A 20,493-nucleotide genomic window follows, 5' to 3' on the forward strand; every position below is an offset into this window, starting at 1 on the left:
TCAGATTTAATCTTATCACTCCGGTCTCATCAGGAAAAACAACTAAAAAAATCAACCTCAGTTTAGGTTTATTGGATGTAATGCACATTAATACAGTGTTTCCATACTGAATTTATTCAGGTTGTCCATCCAAAAAGATTTGACCTTTAGAATATAACTTATTCTGTATTCAGGACAGATTACTGAATGGGCCTATGGGGCCAGAGCCTCTGTTTGAGATGACTGTCGACATTTATTGTTGGGAAATCCAAATCCAAATCACAAATTGATCACAAAGAGCTGCAAAACAATCAAAAAGAGACAAAATGACACAAAAAGCGATATTTCCCCTCCAAACATCTCAAGTAGATAAACCAGCTACAGCATTAAAATTCTACTTACACATTGATGCACCTGTCTTAACAAACTAATAACATCATGTTTATTTAAGTGTCAGTAGATGGGGAATTTCTCTGTGGATCGAGCTTTTTTGATATTGTAAGTACATTCTGTTGAAAACATGGAGTATTTTATATTACTGAATTAGTGCTTTTTACCTCAGTATAGGATCAGAGTATTTTTTCCGCCACTGACTCATGGACAGAAAACGAATCATCTATTGTTTTGTGACTCAGCTCTTTCTGATGACATAACATTTAATATACATGGAAATGTGACTTTGAACGTCCAGTAGAAAATGAATACAGACAGGGACAAACATGTTTTTGGCTTTTAAACAAGCAATTTAAGAGGAAAATCAAGACTTGTCTTGCATTCGAGTTCACATTAAATCTGTGATCAGTTCAATCATTATTGTAGTATAAATCCAAATGTTAAACCAAACTAACTAAAACCGAAACCAAAACCACAGCCAAACCAGCCGCCAAATTAAGTAAATGCAGTTGCTCAGCAGTTGTGTGTGGTCACATCAAAGATAAGACTTTATCTCATTATTTGACATGTATTGAGTTAAGACCACAGTGATGCCTTTGACTCAGTAGATTAAATTTAATCAGATTCTCTGGGGTTTTGTTAACAATTGAAACATTCTTTGCAAAATTTTAGGTTCTTTTTTCTGCTTTGTTGAATAAGATGTAGAACTAATTGCACATTTTACATAGAACTCAATATTTAGGAACAATCAAATGTATCTATATATTTTCCTTCCTTCCAGTTGTTGAAAGTATATTGATGTACAGAAGCGGTGGGCACACGCCACAGTGACATCTGCAGGTGAAGAGGAAGCACAGCTATCCAAGGCCTCCCTCAGTTATGATAAAGCATTTTACTCTGCGTCTTAACATAAACCTGAGCATGTGTGAGCATCCTGATGTATGAAAGAAACCCACTATTATCTCTGATATTCATTAAACAATTTTTACAACAAAAATGCCAAAATATTCAACATCTTTATCAAAAAATGTTTTATTCAATAGAGTCAATGCCTCAACATAAGAGATGCTTTGGTGACTTATGAATTTTCACTGAAAACCAATAAGCCTGGTGAACTAAAACCTGCTTAATAATCATATTTTTTTTTACCACTATACTGTGTAATGTACAATATAAGGAGAAAAAAAACAAAGCTGTGTTGCATCTCCAACAACCACCCTCCAGAAGATGCAGCAGGAATCTAATAAAAGACTTAAATTATTAAGAAAAAAGAAACAACCAACGAACATTCACTGAAGCAGTGGGCATGAAACAAACCATTCCGCTTTGATTTTTTTCTTAAGAGCTATAAATGAAGCAATTTCACAAAAGATCTGAGGACAAATGTTTAATTAAAATTAAAAAATACATAGCGCTTTTGTTGTCTAGAATCTATCTCCTCTTTTTCTGAGAGAATGTTTATGTCTTCAGAGGGCTTAAAACAAGAAAAAATATTTTACAATTAAAACAAAAACATGTGCATTGTGTTCATCTATGGAAGCTATGTTTTTGTACAGGGCTGTGACGATTGTATTGAAGTAGGTGAATGTCTAGTTGTATTCCTGTGGACCAGGGCCAGGCTACTGTAGCTCAACAGGCATGGCAGGGAGACAGTGGGGCGGAGATGGGGGTGTGGGTGGAGGCTGAGATGGCTGGATGAACATCAGTACAATGCATCAGCGTTACTGCTTCGAGGCCTCTTGATCTTCTCAATGTTCTTCAGGATCATGTCATGTAACGTTACCTTCATTCAAAAAACAAGAAGACAGTGTGATTATGAGGAAGACAGAGCAAAAAGTGAAATATTTAAATGAACTTGTCAGCTGTATGTTTTTATAAAACAAACGTGAATAGATAAAGATGAGGAATAAAGATCATGACTTACGTATTGATTTCTGAGCTCAGAAACTATGATCTTCAGACTGATGTATTCCTTCTCGTCAATCTCGGTTACTGTGCGCCGATAGTCCTCCTGATGATAAAAAAAGTTGATTAATGTCATTCAATGTGTTTATATTAGCCAGCCACAGTCTCACACGGTAAATAGTTAACATACAGCAGAAACATGGGGCTCTCCTGGGTAATGTAATGATCACCAGTTATAATTATTTCAACTTGTTGCTTAACTGTGCACTTACACATAACGCAGGCAGAAGAGTAATAAATAGAAAAACAAAAAAAGGATAATAGCTAATGAAAAAGATGCTACTGTCTGATCTATTATCAAAAAGGAAGGTAAAACACCTCAACTACCAACATGGAGGAGAAATGAGCTTTGATGCAGGCAGTACATTTTTTCCCCCCAGTGTGATGTTACAATTTTCTTTTTCCAGAAATGGCTGTTTGCCATAATTAGAAGTAAACAAGATATAGCACTGCCGTGAAGTGCAGCGTTTCAATACGTTGTGTCGAACTACATGCTCAAACAAATATTTACCATGAAGTTAAAGCAAATGGCTCCACAGTGGACTGCACATTAATGTTTAGTTTATTTAGGCTTCTAGGATAATGCATTTATTAATTATTTTACTGTAGCATATTGCACAATTATATGCACATTTACTGCAGCACTTGTGAACAAGAATATTATAGATATTTTTCAGGAAAAAGGAAGGCAAGTATATAATATCAGTATTTTTCAACTTTGTGCTTTGATATTTTTTAGATCCACTTACCACATGTGGATATTTTGCTATTTTAGAAACCAGCTTCGCCCTTGTGATGTAGTATCTAGAAGTAAAGAAGACAGACAGAATTTTACCCTTAAATCACTCAAAGAGACAGACAAGTCAACAAACATAAACTGCAGCTGCTAAGGGACCTTATCTGGTGCCAGTTTCATGCTTTAAAATGTATTGCGTGTAATATAATAAAATTTTCTCCAAACCTTGATATCTGGTCGAGGTAAGACGCTGCCTCCCCTTCAACTGTTCGGAGTTCAGCTACTGTCTCCTCCTGGATCGACACTCCAAAGTTGTTGCCATCCTCTATCCTTGGGATGAGCAGCTGCACCCACATTTTGACCTGAGGAAGAAGAGAAAAATGCTGAGAAAAAGGATAATACAGTCTCTGGAAAGCTATCAGTCAAGTCAACATGTACAGTAATTGTCTGGGAAATTACCGTTTCCCCTGAAAGCCATATAACTTCATTAGGATAAAGCACTGATGCAAGAGTATGGTCCTTGGTAAAAGATATTACTTACTGTATTACATTTCTCTATGAGTGTCCTGATCTCTGGCTTGACCTTTTCAATAAGATCAACAAGGTTTGCGTTGCTCTTCATCATCCCACCAGGCATGACAAAGACCTTGGTGCCAGTCACTGGGAGACAGGGGATGAAGAGGAGGATGGATAACAGGATTACATTTCAAACGTATAAGAGGCAGGGACTGATTATTACATATAGAGGTTTGAATGCAATCTTCAAGTGTAACAAAAAGGCTCATTCAAATCAATATCTTTGACCTTGGAATTTAATTAAAACTGTGTCCGTCTATGCAGAAAAAATGTCTAGCAACGAGGATTCTATCACTTTAAGTCTACTTCACTTAATAGTTTTACACTCACCCATGTCCTCCCCACCTCCATCCTCCAGCTTTCTCTTTTTTGCGTTTTGCTGTGAAACATGATGATAAAACAAGATCAGGCACTATTTCTCACCTCTGCTCTACACACAGGAGTTATTGTACGAACTGAGGATTTAATTAAACTCTAAAAATGGAGCCTCACCGCTTCTAGTCCGTCATGCAGGTTTGAGAGCAAGATGGGGTCTGGCACCGTCAGATTTATCTCTGAGTGTATCTCCTTCAGTTCAGTGATGTTTATGATTGGATCCTGAATAACAACAAGGATGTTAGCTGTACCGTTTTTCTCCACAACATATGCTTTGTGATGTGATAAGATTAGGGTTGAGTGATATGACAATATCTACTGTGGGACTAAAATTCAACTGTCAGAATCCTCAGGCCGAAGAGTTTCTCAACTGATTTCTCAGAAAGTGTAGTATATAAAACTGAATTTTGTAGAATTTTATATATATCACCCACTCCTAAGCAAATGTACACAGATCTGAGACTATGCAATGTGTATTTAGCAGAATGAACACATTACTAACCTTAAGGAAGTGATCAAGTTCCAGTAACTTATTTGGGAAAAAATTTGCAACTAGGTCCTCTGCCTGAAAGAAATATAAACATTTAATTGAGTGCTGCTTGAAAACAAAACAGTTTTGATAACTATGTGTGTAACAATGCTCACAAAAATATTCTTTATAAATTTACAGATACTTACTTCTGCAGTGATACGTTCCCTGAATGCATCAACCTGCAAACACATAAGACAAGAGTCCAAATATCAGACCGGCTGAAACCATGGCCAGATTAACCTGTTTGAAGCTGATTTTTTGTGGCCTAAGTCCTTTCCATGGGTTCTATATATGTGGTTGGTGTGTCAGTATTAGAATTAGCCCTGAGGTGGATCCCCATCTGTGACCAATGCAGACATGCACCTGCCTCACTCCTTCATATGTTTTGCTCATATGAAAACCAGTCCCTAGTTGTTTTTTGTTTCGGAAATCACTCTTGCAAACTTCCTCTGAAATCTTACAATGTCCCACAGACACTAACCCTCTTAATTGGTTTTGACTAAAGCCAAACAAGGTATATGCCTCCCTCCCACTGAATCATGCATGCACTACTACTTAGAAACAAGATAAATGATAACAATTACAACCAAATAATCAGTTAAGAAAAAGCCAAGTGAGTTTTAAGAGGGGATTTAAAAGAGGATATTGAGTTTGTCTGTTTTAAATCCTAAGGCAGTGAGTTCCCCAGCTGAGGGGCCTGGACGGCAAAGACCAAGTCACCTTTAGTAACAGGTTGAGCTTTTGAGACCGTTAGTCTGGACCCTCCAGAGAATCTCAAGCAGTGATCAGGCTCATAGGTATTTAACAGATCACAGTTCCAAGCAGGGACCTGACCATTCAAAGCTTTAAATACAAGCAGTAAAATCCAGTCTAAAACTCAAAAGCCTGGGACATTATGTCTAAAACTTTAAAAAGTTGGTTATTTCATACAAAGGGCAGTGAATATTTTATCAAGTGTGGGGCCCATTCAAATACTTGTCTTGAGACAGTTTTCTCTGAATACATGCTCTTATTATCATTTTACTAGTTACTAGATTATTTTTACTTTTTGCATTTTATTTTCACAAACTATTATTTATGTATATAATTCTAGTACTTATCCTATTACTTTTTCATATCATGTGTTCCATATGTTTTGTATTTTTTGTCATTTTCATATGCAATTATGTTGGTCATTTTGAGTTGTAGGTTAATGTGCGTCTGTGTGTGCAGGTTTAAGTTGTATCTTGTATTAACAGTTAATATGTAGCTTATGCGAGACCTGCATTTGAACCGTTAGTCGATAAATAAACATTGAAGGAAAATAAAGATTAGAATCTGTAACTTGACGCCGTCAGAGTTGGCTAACTTGGTAGCTAAGGCCTTCATTTATGCATGTGGTCAACCAAAAGCAGCTGTTATCTACACACGCAGCGCCGTAACGCTAACTTTTCCTCACACCTCATGAAGCTTAAAGTCATTGAAAGAAAACACCTGTTGGAAGGTTTGACAGGTGTATCTTAACAGGCGGGAAACCGGCAGGTTAGCCCCCGTTAGCTGTAGCACGTCATGCTACAAAATGTGGCTAACATGCTAGCGAGCAAATGCAAACAACAACAACACGTCGTATAACCTTAAGTGGGATTTCCGTGAGTCACGGCTTACCTTGGTTTTGATTTCATTGTCCACCTTGAGGAGTGAAGACATCTTATGTGGTCAAATAGGCGAAGAGCGATTGTCCAAACAGCATTAAACTCACCTGTAAACGTGTGGCTTGTTTCTTGTCAGCCACACTTGTGTGAGCTTAAAGATGACGATATTGACATGCGACATGACGCGCTGTTTTCACTGCGCGTGCGCGAGTCATCGAACTGGCATCGCGCAACGAAACAAACGTCAGGAGCATGAGTTATACCCCTCCTACATAAGAGTAAGAGCCACGGATTCAAACAGATTACTTTCTGGTCGTTTTGTCTCTTTGAACTCGTCTGGCTTTGGTCATTTGGTTTTTGGTAATTTTGTCCCTTCCTAATCATTTTGTGTCTGTTTTTTGCATCTTTTTGTGGTCAATTTGCACCTATTTGTGGTAATTTTGAGTCTCTTGATGGTTTTGTGCCTATTTGTGGTAGTTTTGTGTCTTTTTGTGTTTTGCATTATACTTTGTAGCTGTTTGATTGACATTCTTGCTTGTCAGCCTGTCCAGTTACCTATCCATGGAAGTATATTCATGCTGTATCAATCATGCTGTATGTGGGCCAGACATGGGCCGAGGACCCAGCTGTAAATTAAGCCAGAGAACACATATGGCCCAGGTATTCAGCCCAATGATCCAATACACCTGGTTCCTCAGCCCAAGTCTGGCCCTAATACAGTATGACTGTGAGATGCTCCACATCTGGGTCAACTTTGGTGGACACAAATAATAAAGATAATCGGACACTGGTGGATAACAGCCAGAACTGGCCCAGAACTGTTTGCTACTTGGGAGGTAAACAGCCAACAACAGCCAAAATAGAATAATGGTTTCACAAATGGGAAACAGTCTTTAGCTTCTCTTGGTTAATCTAGTTCAGATTTAGACCAGTCTAGCAATAGTGGTTTTTTGATTCAGACTTGGTTTGATGTGTTTGGTTTTTTTTTTGTATGTTTTCCCAAATAGAATAAAGGGAATAAAACTGTTTTCAACAGTGTTAAATTGTTCAGATTTGACAAATCTAGGTTTAGTGGCTGGATCTGGTTTGATGCTGAAACTGTGTCGGTCTTAAACAGTCTTTAGCATCTCTGTGTTGATTTAGTTGAGATTTGACAAGTCTAGCTATAGTGGGTTTTGATCCAGGTCTGATGTGGTCTAGAGAGAGAAGTCTAGGAGGTCTAGGAGAAAGATGTGAAGTTACCTTTTTTTCAAATATGTGTTCACAAACAGAATAGAGGTTTTACAAATTTGAGGCCATGTTTTTAAAAATTTAATCTACTTTTTATTTGAGTTAAGGTTTGATAAGTATAAATATAGTCTTTTTTTAAGCCAGACTTGGTCTATTATTGACTCTTATTTTTACTTTATTGAATCACAAATGTGAAAGTGGTTTTTGAATAGTGTTATGGCTTTTTAACTAGAATGTCTGACACAGTTTTACAACAATAGGTGGTGCAAGAAACGCTAAATATTATACTAATAATATCCCAACTGTCCCTTGACTTTCCCTGTACCTGAATCAGCCGCTAGGTGTCGGTAATGCGCCTTTAATCCGGTTTAACAACCACCAGGAAACTCACATGAGGAAGGGGAAGAAACGTCACCGTATTTTTCTAGACGCAGCTGACGATGTAAACAAGAAAAGACAGTCGAGGGCAACGGGGATCAAACAGGCCGGTGTCACCGCAAATGATCGCCATTATCTGCTCCTAAACGGCGGACATGGGGCTCCCTGTTACTATTAAAGTCAACTTCCGGGGGAATGTGAAGAGATTTTTGGCTCAGGATCTGGATAAATTGGAGTGGGAATCGGTTGAAGCCTGGGTAAGCTGCTAGCTGAGCGTGTTGGCTAAACGCTGGCGCAGTTTGGCGAGAAGCAGGCCCAGACATGGCCTAGACACGTAAACAATAGACCACCTGAAGGACAGTCGCTACTGTTGCGACAGAAATGTGGACATAAGTATTCATTTTTGGGCCGACTAGCACGTCACAAAATACGTAGGGGAAGAGGGGAAATCTGCTCAGTTTGCTTTACTGCTTTTGTTCACCCAGGTGCAGGAGGTGGCTGTAGAGGCATTTCTCAACGTGCCATTATTGATGTTTGCACAACACGTGTGAGGAAAAAGAACTCCTGGTTTTCTAACATGCAGTTTGGTGTGTGTTTGTTCTTAAACTATATTTCAGATCAAAGCATCTTTTGGGATCAACCACTTTCAAGTGAAATACTTTGATGAGGACAATGAAGAGGTAACGGAGTTTATATAAATGTGTTCACTGCTGTTTTGTCTTTTCACTTATAGCTGAATTATAATGGTGTTTTGGCAGGATGAAAGTTCATGGACTCATTCTGATCTCTTTCACTCTTTCAGATTTGCATAAACAGTCAAGGTGAGGTTAATCTTCTGTGTTTTATTAAACGTGTTATGACTTAAAAGTAGAATGTAAGTTATTAAAACACTACCATGTGCGATAGACATTTAATACAAGGTTATAACAGTAACATAAGGAGTGTATAAATTAAAGCTGCAACAAGAGACTATTGGAAAAAAAGATCTGTAACCATTATTGCTTCAGTCATTTTCAAGCAAATATGACAAATATTTGCTGGTTCCAGCTTCTCAAATGTGAGAACCTGCTGCTTTTCTTTGCCTTATATGACACTTAACTGAATACCTTTGGGTTTTAGAGTTTGTTGGCCAAAACAAGAAAGCAATTATGAAGATGTCACTTTGGGTTCTGGGAAATTTTGAGTGTTTTTTTTTCCACTATTGTGTTTGAATTTTCTAGACTAAATAACAAATCAGATAATCAAGAAAATAACCTGCAGATTATTTGATAATAAATTGCAGCCCTTAATGTTGATAAATGATGAATCATTTTGAGTAACTTTTCAAGCAAAAATGTCAAGCCTTCCAGCTTTTCTCTATTTGGTTTGGATTGTGACAGACATTTTCCACAGTTTTAAGGCATTTTATAGACTGAATAATTAATCAAACAATTGAGAAAATAACCATGACTTGCGGCCTCAATTTTCCTAAAAGCAAAACCTAAAACCTCAAACCTCAAACATGTGCCATAAACATATAATATATGGCTATAACTGTAATTACAGGAAATAAAACTATTAATCCATCACCATTTAATTGTCCAAAGCAACTTACTGTTGGTTTATTTTTGTTTCAGATGAGTATGAAGAAGCCATCAAGGTACTGGAGCTGTGCTGGATTCCTGGATTAAATATAACGGCACATAACACACAAATCTTAGTCACTTACAGAGATCAGTGCAGGGATCCTGCAGAATATAGACAATTTAGAATAGAGATTGGGAGTCAAATTCAGTCGACCTTCACCGCACAACTGAAGAAAGAAAAGAAAATACTTGTTATTACATGGATGTTACTCTTTATGGGAAAACATGACAGGACATCATACAGACTCAGTTGTACTCTATGACTGTATTTAAGACACGAAGGCTTTACAAATATGCACTTGTTCCAGTGTAGCAGCATTCACATAGTTACAGTCATAGAGAATACACCAAGGATTACAAATAGCAAAGATATTTAAATGATAAATGTGGCAAACACAACTTCACTGTGTTGATATAATGAATCCTAAAAAAGTCTTGCGATTAGTAATGTAATACATTTCTGTATATGTCACACGTGTTATTTGCATTGTGCATATTGTCATGTCAGTCTCCTGTGGTATGTGTTTGCGGCTTGTTTTCCATTCAGAGTGCGGAGAAGCAGGGGAACCAGTTGCACATGAACGTGTACAAGATGAAAGGGCAGGCCTGCGGGGGCCCACTGAAGACGGAGGTGAAGGAGCTGAAAGGAGACCTCCGGCCCGCTCCTCCTTATCCCTCCAGGGTCAAGACCGTGGACAAGGGCACGCAGGTCACCCCGGAGCGAGAGGCTGTAAGGAAACAAATGGTTTCTCCCCCACTTCATCCCCTTTCTTCCCCCCTATAGATTCTCACATGTGAAGGGTTTTACAGGGTTTTCTGCTTTGATGAGCTCCAGGAAATTTACATTTCAAAACTTATTCCAAGCATCAGTGTGAATAATAGTTTGTTAGCTCCTGTGTATAGTTTCTGAAATCATTTCGATGTAGTTGTTGCCTCAGATCAGTTTATTTTAAGGTCACATAACACATTTTATTTCTTCTACGTTGATATAAATCAAGCTTAAATATTTTATATATGATCTAACTTAACTAATGTGAGTCTCATGTTTTGTGATACAGGTCGCAGTCAAAGATAACAAGGGCAACAAACCAGAAGATGAGCCTCCTCCCATGTGGTTTAGATCATACATGGAGAAGGTAAAGGTTCATTGAACTTTTTTTTTTTTTTTTTTGACATAAAACTTTATATGAGTGTGATGAATGACTGACAGACGGTGGCTTTTAGCTTCTAAATCAAACTCTTTTTTTTTCACAGTTTAAGGACGAGGTGGTGAAAGAGGTGGTTGAAAGGATGTGCAGTGACTTCTCTGGTCAGTGTTGTACCCACAAATCCCCTGATGGGCCCCTCGAGGCCACTGGGGCCAGTGGTGGACCTATAGGGCCCAGGCCGGGTCCCTCCACCTCGAATGGGTCCCTTGGCTACACCCCAAACTGCAGTAGCTGCAACAAACTCACCTCTGAGGGGGCCTACAAGTGCAGGTAAGCATGGAAGACCTTCTGATGCTTTCAGCATGTCATTTATTTACTTTTATTGATCTTTCAGACCTTTATACCTTTCATGAGTTGGTTCTTTGTCAGTCACATGCTTTTTCTCGCATGCTCTGTGTTCTTTAAGCAGCTTCATGAAAATCCATCTTGATGTTTTTGTTGTCTTTTTCCCCGCCAGTGTGTGCCCGTCCTGCATCCTGTGTGAGATGTGCCGACACAGCCATGACCCCAGCCACAACCTCGTGAGAACCAAGACTCCTCTGTCCATCCCCGAGCATGGGATGTCCGGAGAGTTAAGGTAAAACCCAGAGACAGTTGAAACAGTTATTTCTGTTACTAACAGCAGTGCTAGCCCTTTTGCTATCACTACGTTAATGGAGGCAAACATAAATAGAATTAGGTGCAAAGCAGGGCTGCAAAATGCTTTAGCAGCTAAGTTATGAATTATGAGTGTGAATGTGTTTTGTTCTTGGAAAACAAGCTTTTGATAGTCAACAAATAGGTGTTCCTGATGACATTTCAAACCAGGTTCCCAAGGCGAGGAGACAGGACAGTACGCAAGGCCGAGCGACAGCGCCTCAAAGCAGAAAGGAGGCAGCTAAGAGCCGAAGTGAAGGAAATCAAGAAGAAACTCAGACTGGAGAAGAGGGGGCTGCAGTGGAGTGGGCCCTCTACCTCAGGCAGAGCCAACCTGACAAACATGGCCTCCACATCCACCCAGGTCCCAGCCCTGCCCCCCCCTGCTGCCTCAGAAACAGCCTCAGGTCCAGCCCCAGCCCAAGGTCCCATCCCTGCCCCGGTCCCTGATCCCCAGGCCTCCAGTCCAGAGTAAGCGCCACCTCGGAAGGGCGTCCGACAGTGCTGGGTACTTCGAACCCAGCATGGATGCAAAAAAGTCTTTTTTTTCCAAGAAAAGAAATCAAAATATGCCATCTTTGTAATCTAGTCTGTATAAGTGTATCGCTGGCTGCTCTGGGGTGGTGGAAAATGTTGGAACTACCTCAATGTGAAAACTGCTGCTGCTGCTTCATAGATTTTCTAAGAAAAAAATGCTTTTGAGCTGCAAAAAAATCTGGGGTCCTGCTTTTTTGATTCGTAGAGAACAAAAGAGATGGGTATTATAAGAAACCAGGGCTATTTTCAACAATGCTCTGTACACTTGAAACTAGGGGTCCCGGGGTCTCGCACACGTCCTTGGTGCCCACTATGGCTGCCTTGTTTCTGGATGAAAATCTGCCTGACGGCACCCGTCTGGAGCCTGGTACCAAGTTCATCAAATACTGGAAGATGAGGAACTCGGGCACTATCAGCTGGACCTCAGAGACTAAGGTACCCCTCCCACCCACCGAGAGGACAGGCCCCACTCTCTCTTTGCCCCCCTGCTTCACTTCCACTGAGCCCCCACTCAGCTCATTGCTTCTTCTTATCCACTAACACCAGCTAAGATTTCTTATCCAGCCTAATACCACTAATGTATTTCTGTCTGAGATGTTTATTATTTAAATTAAGTTGAATCTGTGGTTTAAGTTTTTAAGTCTTTGTCATTGTTTGTGTGTGTGTGTGTGTGTGTGTGTGTGTGTGTGTGTGTGTGTGTGTGTGTGACTGACCCTCTCACTTGACTGCGTACATCCTTTCTGTTGTGTGACTTTGGTTGCATGCTCTCGTCTTTGTGCCTTTTCGCATGTGTATTTCTATTTTGTGTTTTGTGTATGTGTGTGCGTGCACCCAGCTAGTGTTCATGTGGGGAAACCTCGGCCTGGCCTCAGAGAAGAAGAGGGAGGTGCCGGTCCCCTTGCTGCTGCCCGGACAAGTGGGAGTGGTCAGTGTGGCCTTTGTCGCTCCCGTGATGGAGGGGACGTACACCTCCCACTGGCGACTGGCGCACTGCGGGTGTCAGTTTGGCCCGCGCGTGTGGTGCAGCATTGTGGTCGACCCCGGCGACGGCCGCAACACACTCGGACATCAGAGCAAAAGACTGGCAAGTCTGCTAACCAATGACACCCTGTACAACTGTTCACATGTACAACTAGATTATTTTATTATTGGACATAATTAAGTTCCACTTAGTTGTTGCTGCAGGTGAATCTTTCATATCTAAATTGGTGAAAACTAATCATCAACAATTTTGTATATACCGGTAATCAATTTCCAAGGTAAAAGTCAAAACATTTACAAACATGTCTCCTGTTCTGAAAATGTGAAGATTTTCTGCTTTTTGTATTTTATATCAATTTAACTCAAAACAAGTCATTTGAAGATGTCAACTTGGGCGTTGGGAAATTACCACTTTCTATATTTTATGGCCTAAATGATTATTTGATAAATCACAAACAGATGAATCAATAATGAAAGTAATGTAATGTAAACAACATAGTGGTGTTTGCAAACTAAAAACAGACAAGACTGGAGTTCAGGGACCCTTCGCTCTTCTTTTATCCTTATAAACTGTTTGTTATTGCCGTCTGGATGCACATGGTGATTAGATTTGATCCTGAATGAGACCAGAATCTAGAAGGTCTGTGCATGTAAAAAGTAGTAGAACACGAGTATGTACTTCAAGAGTGTTTTCAAACACTGAAATATCAACAAAAAGAATAATTAAAAGTGGGGAACATCCATAATCATCATAGAAATGGCCGTTGTTGAATGAACATTGTGGAGATAATAATGATGCCGTTCTTGTTTGTGCTTCAGAAGGAGGAGGCGAGGCCAGTGGAGAAGGAGGCAGAGGTTAGGTCTGTAGACCTCGACCATGAAGACTACTACTTCCCCTCAGTCGACCTGCTGACTGCACAGGTGCACATTCAAAGCTCTGTCATTCATCAAACCTGTTGCACTGTGGCTAAATGATCAAACCAAGTCAAATTTCCACTTGCATCTTCTCTTTTCTAGGATCTACTGTCATTTGAGTTGCTGGATATAAATATAGTGCAAGAGTTGGAGAAGGTTCCTAATAACACTCCTGTTGGTAAGCACTTCAGTAAAATGAGCTGTGAGACAATTTTCTTATGTAATTCCCTTCCTTTCAAAATTGTCTCTGCTTTTATAGTTAAAATTCTGGCTACACTTCTCTTCAACATTAACACATTAGGTAAATAAACTGTGCTCTGTTTGCTCTACCTAATGTGTAGATTTGACACCCTGCATATCCCCTCTGCCCCATGATGCACCAGTACTGGAGAAGGCCATAACTTCACAGATAAAAGAAGACACAGAGGTCACAGGGGTCAGAAAACTTTTTGGTAAGACGAGTCGAGGACCAGAAAACTTCCAGAGAAGTGTGTGTGTGTAATAGTATGAACGTGATGTGGACTGTCTTTCTTGTCAGCAGTGTGTGATAATTAAAGTTGTGTGTTGCTCAGGAGTGAAACTGGGACAGCAGAGGGAGCCTCTGGAGCCTGTGACCCAGGAGGATGAGCGGGAGGAGGAGATCAGCGGAGCCCAGTTCCTCTGCGAGACGGTCATCCGCTCCCTCACACTGGAGGAAGCCCCCGACCACAGACCCCTGCGCAGAGTTCACAGCAGCCACAAACCACAGGGTGAGGACCCTGGACTGTATTATTCTATACCATCACCAAAATCATCCAACAAACCTGTGTTCAGAAATATAGTGTATTTGTTTTGTGTTTTTAAAAGTTGCTGTGTAATGAGGTGCTCGCTCTGGTTTGTTTCTTCTGGATATCAGTTGTTTCCCGGGGTCCCAGCGTTTGCTTTGAGAGAGCAGTGGAGGCTGAGAAGACAGAGAGGGCACAAGAAGGAGATGAGGAGATCTGTGCCGTTAGACTTGAGAGTTCAGCTCTGCCTCCCAACACAAGTCTCAACCAGATCACCCAAGACGAGGAGACAAAGCCAGGTTAGAGAATGACTTCCTGAATTCAGTTTTTTCCAATAGAGCTTCTGATTTTTCGTATTGAAAAATGTCTTTACATTAACGTAAAACATTGTGTGATTACAGTTGCATGTCACATCTTTTGTAATAATTAATTAATGGAGCCTCGCCTGCTCATTTTGGTGTTTGTGTTTTTAAGGTTTTCTCCTGGAAACAGTGAATGAAAACCTGCATATCAATTCACATCATGATAATACAGATGAGGAAGTCGTGGTTTTGGATGACATGCAAAACTTGAAGGATACTCAATATGAGAAAGAGGATGGTGGAGGGGACTGGGATGAGGTGAGAATTAAAGGTCCCATATTGTCTAAAGGAAGATGTCCATGTGTTGTGTGATTACAAAGCAGGTCTAGGTTCTATATTAATACTGTGAAAGTATCAAAGCGCTCAGTCCACAGAGGAATGCACACAGCCTGTATTCACAAACTGAGCCTCGTCATTAGGGTTTGTTGCTATCAGCTGTTGGTAAAAGCAGTAAAACCCGAAATCCTTGATCTTGCAAGATGAATTTATCAAGACCACATGTAAATATGGAGGAAGATTTGAGTTTACATTAACTACATTATAAATGAAGGCCTGCCTCTAATATAATCCTATAATGAAGTCCATAAATGTCACCATCTCATCCTCCTGTGTGTCAGGTCAGCAGCCAGATCTCCTCAGTCTCCTCCTGCGACGACTACATCATCGTGCTCCCGGACTGCTTTGACACCAGCCGTCCTCTGGGGGAATCCATGTACAGCTCCGCCATGTCACAGCCTGACACCGCCGCCGCCGCCACTGCCGCTGCCGCTGCTGCTGCTGCTGCTGCGACCTCAGCCGATCCAGACGTACACCAGGAGGAAGAAGAAGACGACTCTAACTCCGAGCCGCTGGGAGAGAGGCAGGAGAGGATGGAGGTGGTCGCTGCTGAGGATTCCTCGGTGAACACCTGGCCTCCACTTGCCCCTCCCATCCACAGCAGCGTGAACCAGATGCTGTGCGCTTCCCAGACTCTGGACGCCGTGACGCTCACCCCTGAAGTGGTGCCACCGCCAATTCTGCCTGAGCCCCCGCTGCTGTCCCCGCCAGCCCTCTATTCACCCAGGTCAGAGGGAGGCGCAGTCAAATGGTCACTGTAGTTCAGAAATCTGTCAGCATGCATAAAGCAAACAGAGATATTTTAGATATTATGGATATTTTATATATATTTTGTGTAGGTGGACAGAGGTTTTCCATGTTTTTGTAGCAGTATGTAATGATTATAGTTTGGGGTCAGAGGTAGAGTTTTATGTAACTTTCATTGGAAATACTATGACATTTTTTGCAATTTCAAACTGGATTACTGCCAGATTTTAAGTTCTCGTTATCAATACACGTAGTAAAACGTGCCAGGAGTTGTAGAAGCCCAGTATTAATGTTAATACTGGGCTAGAATTTGTGTCTTTATTAACTATTTTCAACAGTGTAATAACTATGTTTTCACATTTCTAATATTTAAAATGGCCGCATATTCACTTCTGGTTTTAGATTTTTAATAAATCCTCAAAATGAAGCTTTTTCCATTTTCATTTTAATCTATTTGCTTCAGCCTTTATATGTTTCAGTTGTAGGTTATTTACTTTGCGTTTCAGGTCTGAGGCACTGTACCTGGCAGAGGACCCCAGTCCTCCAGCCTGTGAACCCTATGAGCCACACCAACCAAGGGTCCACCTAAATGGTGAGTTTTACTATTTGAATCACTGGATATAAGCACATTAGTGTCACATAACGTACTGGCACACGAACCACTACAGCAGTTTTACTCAGCCACTATATTGCAAAACATAAATAAGATTTAAAATGAGTTTAACTACAGTGTGTTTAACTACTCACTTTGTTGACCTGAATTAGCAATGTAGTCATTTGAGGAGTAGGTGGTTCTGTTGAGTTGAGAAAGGAAACACATTTTTCCCTTTGTTTTTAAGAAAGGAAGTCAGGCAGCACACAGGCTTTCAGGATTTTGCTGTTCAGCAGAAGCCTCTAATATTAGTGTGTGTGTGTGTGTGTATTTGTGTGTGTGTGTGTGTGTGTGTGTGTGTGTGTGTGTGCGCGCATGCGTGTGTGTTGTTATTTCCTTATGTGTTCTGCAGTGTCATCTGGTCTGTCCAGATCAGCAGGCTCAGCATCCAGTGCCTTTGAGACATACAACCCCAGACCCAGCAACGCGCTGCAGCCAAGGTGAAACATAACAAGAGGAAAACTTGATCCGCTTCACTCTAGTGAAGGAAAATCCTGCAGTTTAGTCTATAACATCTTTGACTACATTGACATTTTATCTACTGTTTGTGCCTTTTTGTGACAATGATGCGAACTGGAACAGATTGTTCTTTACTGTTACACAACCCAGTGTAACCACATCTCTGTCTCTGCACCAGGGGCCAAGGAGGCATCACAGAGGGGCTTGTCAAGGGAGCCCTTTCTGTGGCAGCGTCCGCTTATAAGGCTCTCTTCACTGGACCAAACTGTTCAATACAGGTACATCACACAGCAACCCTCACATCTACATTTTTGAAATGTAGCCAATGTGCAACAGGAAGAGTTATGAGTCAGTGCTTTATTACGTAACAGCCAAACACGCCAAAATATATTGTTCCTCAAAAAAAGTGATCAGCATAGGAAGAACTGGTGTTTGAGACATCACATTCCCAGTATCTCAGTACCTCAGACCTGTGAGGCGTTTTGGTGTCTTTCAGCTCATTGTTTTGGTTTTCCAGCAAAACTTTACTGTTTTGGTTCAAGGTCACCGCTCTCATTGTGTCATCTCTAACCCCAGGGAGCAGAGTAAAAGCTGTAAAGACCCACTGTACACCACCCGCTCAGCACCAAACAGCAGACAGACAAAGCTAACAACTAGCTGGTGATCATTTAGCTGCTAAAGAGCCAGATATTTCCCTCAGGAGTTGGTGGAGACCACACACAGAGCTAAAAGAGAGCTAACATGTTCACCATAACAATTTTAGAAGATGACAGTAGGTCAGTGTTATGTTTGCAGCTTGTTTCCACTGCCTCTAAGTGATCAAACAAAATAATTTAACAACTTCTCAGCACTCTCCTCTTAACCCGTTTTTCTTCCTCCCCTCCAGCGAGGCATCGACCCAGCCACCAGACAGGACCCTTCCATGATGGCCATGCTGCTGGAGATGGGCTTCAGAGACCAGCGGCTCAACCAGCGGCTGCTGAGGAAGCACGGCTACAGCCTGCTGCACACCGTCAACGAGCTGGTGCAGATGGCCGAGGACAGCCAGAAGGAAGCCGTGGAAGCCCAGCGCTGAGGGAGGGAAAGCTGTGAAGGAAAGCTACTGTAAAAGAGTGACGGGAGGGAGTTTATTTGACTTTTAAACATAAATGTAATGAGAATATTTAGATTATTTTCTCACCCTTTCCAGCCTCTGGATTTATTTTTGAGTTATTTACAGAAGAGACAAAGAAAACCTATTTATGATTCATGCAACTGATTGATTTCTCAAAGGGTGGATAGTTTTATTTGGACCAACAGGACAAAAATGCCACTTGAAATATATGTAAAAAAAAAAAAAAAAAAAAAAACATGGATCAAAAATGATATAGGAGCATTTATTTCTTGAACGCTGTTGATTAGAATGAAACGAGCATTTGTGAACGGCTTCTCCTGCCTTTGCCTTTAATTTAGCTTCAACATTTCGGATGAAATGAACCGTATATATACACATTTGTAAATTATTCTGGATAGTGGTTAACCTTCGCCATGCCTTGTTTACCTGAGGCCATAGAGCTTTATTGTGTTGGTTAAAATGGAGAGTAGGGACTGTAGTTTTGACAGGTGGAAAGTGTGTAATTCAGCTCTTCATCGTAGTGTTTGTATGGCTGTTGTAGCTGCTTCCTCTGCGCTGAAAAATAGTTGTCTTTCTGTCAGGGCTTGGCTAGATTCTTCTCACAAATAGAGCAGTGAAAGTGAATATCGTGGAATGTCGTAAAGCGTCCTGAAGAGCCAGCTCTCATTTAAGACGAAGCTACTGAAGCTACGTGGATCTTCTGGGTGTTTAAGGGTCAGCAGTGCAGTAGTAGGAACAACAAACAGATATTTATGACCTTTCTCTTGATTATCGTAGTGAAATCTGCCTAAACAATGCAATCTTTTTCTGTATCAGAGTACTGTTATTTTAGACGTTGACATGTGGAATGTATACAAAACTTGTCTGAACGGATTCACCGTTCGGACTTCAGATGTTTTCTACTGCTTTTTAGAAGACACCTGCATGACAGGTAGAGGCTTTAGAGACGAGTCGTGTTCTTGTGTCTTAGCAAAGTCACAGTGAAATTAAAAAAAAAAAAAGAAAAAAAAAAAAAAGTCAGCTTCGCGTCATCGTTGAACACGTTGAACACCCTTGCCTGAATTTTTTTTTTTTTTCACGTATCGTCATTCAACCATGCGATGGAGTGGGCCACATTGAGGAAAAAAATATGACAATATCACAAGAATATATCTAATATTACAAGAATAAAGAATTAAAAATGAAGTTAGAATTTTAGGTTAGGTGTTGTTTTTAGCATCACTTCATCATCAGAACCAGGACATTGAAAAGATTGTGCAAGAAACTGAGTCCATATTATTGTTAGACAGACAAACGGCTGCTGCCAGAAGCAGCTCAGTCTGCGGCTGACTGTCCCTTCACCCCTTTTATTGGTTGCTTGTAATATTCCCAAAAAATACATTTTTTTTTTCTCTTGAAATTTTACATTTTCACTCAAAATATTGTGACTTTTCCCCACAAAATGACGCCTTTTTTCTCGTAAAGTTACAAATTTATTCTTTAAATATCAGATTTTTTCTTTTCCACAATTTAGCCCTAAAACTCCGTCGTACAACCACCAACTGAAAACCTAGCGACTGTCATTTAACACTAATCCTAAAACTAGATGTCTCTAACAACACATTCCATAATCTCTTAGTGGAACCAAGTATATTTTCTGTCATTAATTTGCCTTCATGAAAGAGGAGTTTTAGTTTACTGAAATACACATATGTTGATTTTGACATTGTTTGTGGTGTGTTTGTATAGATGGAAGTTAATGTTAGTTTGAATCATTTCTCTTTGTGTGTGTGTGTGTGTGTGTGTGTGCGGTTGAGGATTCTTGAACCATATTTTCTTATGTTGGCAATTTTCCATTATTTCTGAAAATTCATGCTCTAGAGAATAATTCAGAATATACCTACTATGCTTGTCAAATTATTCTTCTGCCACAGAGTGTATACATGAAATACCCTTCTACTGTCAATCCGCCAATAAACTATTTGCACATCTCTCTTGTCTCTCCAACTGTCTGTTAATGAGAAATGTCTATATGTGGGTCGTGACATACTGCACACACTATATGTCTTACATACAGGGCAGTGTGTACTGGGCTATGGTACACAGGTTACTGTGTGCTCCAAGTACTGCAGTGTAAATTATTAGCACTCAATTGTCTCATGAGGGAATGAGTTTTTAACATTTTTAATGTTTTGAAGATCATTTTGTATTGTTTTGCAAATGATTTGTCAGTCCACTTGCAATACCTTCGCATGCCACCAGTGGGCTCCAGCCCACAGGTTGGGAACCACTGGTCTGTACCATATCTATATTTTTACTTTTATATTCATGTTTTAATTCTAGTCATCAGATTTTCACTACATAATTATTGTGGCCAAAAGAA

At 40.3% G+C, this 20,493-nt stretch overlaps 2 protein-coding genes across 3 annotated transcripts; one reads left to right on the forward strand and one right to left on the reverse strand.

Moving 5' to 3' along the window:
- Window positions 1-1,746: 1,746 nt before the first annotated feature.
- Window positions 1,747-6,350, reverse strand: psme3 (proteasome activator subunit 3). The gene is made up of 10 exons (XM_056366053.1): window positions 6,201-6,350; window positions 4,703-4,735; window positions 4,527-4,589; window positions 4,142-4,246; window positions 3,980-4,028; window positions 3,615-3,733; window positions 3,299-3,435; window positions 3,087-3,141; window positions 2,297-2,383; window positions 1,747-2,155 (listed from the first exon to the last, which is right to left on the reverse strand). The coding sequence occupies exons 1-10, from the start codon at window positions 6,240-6,242 to the stop codon at window positions 2,075-2,077; spliced, it is 771 nt and encodes a 256-aa protein (XP_056222028.1). The 5' UTR covers window positions 6,243-6,350; the 3' UTR covers window positions 1,747-2,074.
- Window positions 6,351-7,830: 1,480 nt separating this feature from the next.
- nbr1a (NBR1 autophagy cargo receptor a) lies at window positions 7,831-20,105 on the forward strand. Of its 2 annotated transcripts, XM_056366084.1 has the most exons (22): window positions 7,831-8,052; window positions 8,413-8,475; window positions 8,598-8,616; window positions 9,412-9,434; window positions 9,968-10,150; window positions 10,479-10,556; window positions 10,675-10,898; window positions 11,086-11,205; window positions 11,436-11,735; window positions 12,077-12,236; window positions 12,637-12,885; window positions 13,602-13,703; window positions 13,800-13,875; window positions 14,039-14,149; window positions 14,270-14,446; window positions 14,593-14,760; window positions 14,936-15,081; window positions 15,441-15,886; window positions 16,413-16,498; window positions 16,911-16,998; window positions 17,196-17,295; window positions 17,904-20,105. In XM_056366084.1, exons 1-22 carry the CDS (start codon window positions 7,951-7,953, stop codon window positions 18,090-18,092), a joined length of 3,210 nt encoding a protein of 1,069 aa, XP_056222059.1. In that variant the 5' UTR covers window positions 7,831-7,950; the 3' UTR covers window positions 18,093-20,105. The 2 variants fall into 2 exon arrangements, with proteins under 2 accessions (XP_056222059.1, XP_056222060.1); XM_056366085.1 differs by lacking the exon at window positions 11,436-11,735.
- Window positions 20,106-20,493: the final 388 nt, after the last annotated feature.

Source organism: Seriola aureovittata, chromosome 21 (genome assembly GCF_021018895.1).
Source record: "Seriola aureovittata isolate HTS-2021-v1 ecotype China chromosome 21, ASM2101889v1, whole genome shotgun sequence".
Classification (NCBI taxonomy): Eukaryota; Metazoa; Chordata; class Actinopteri; order Carangiformes; family Carangidae; genus Seriola; species Seriola aureovittata.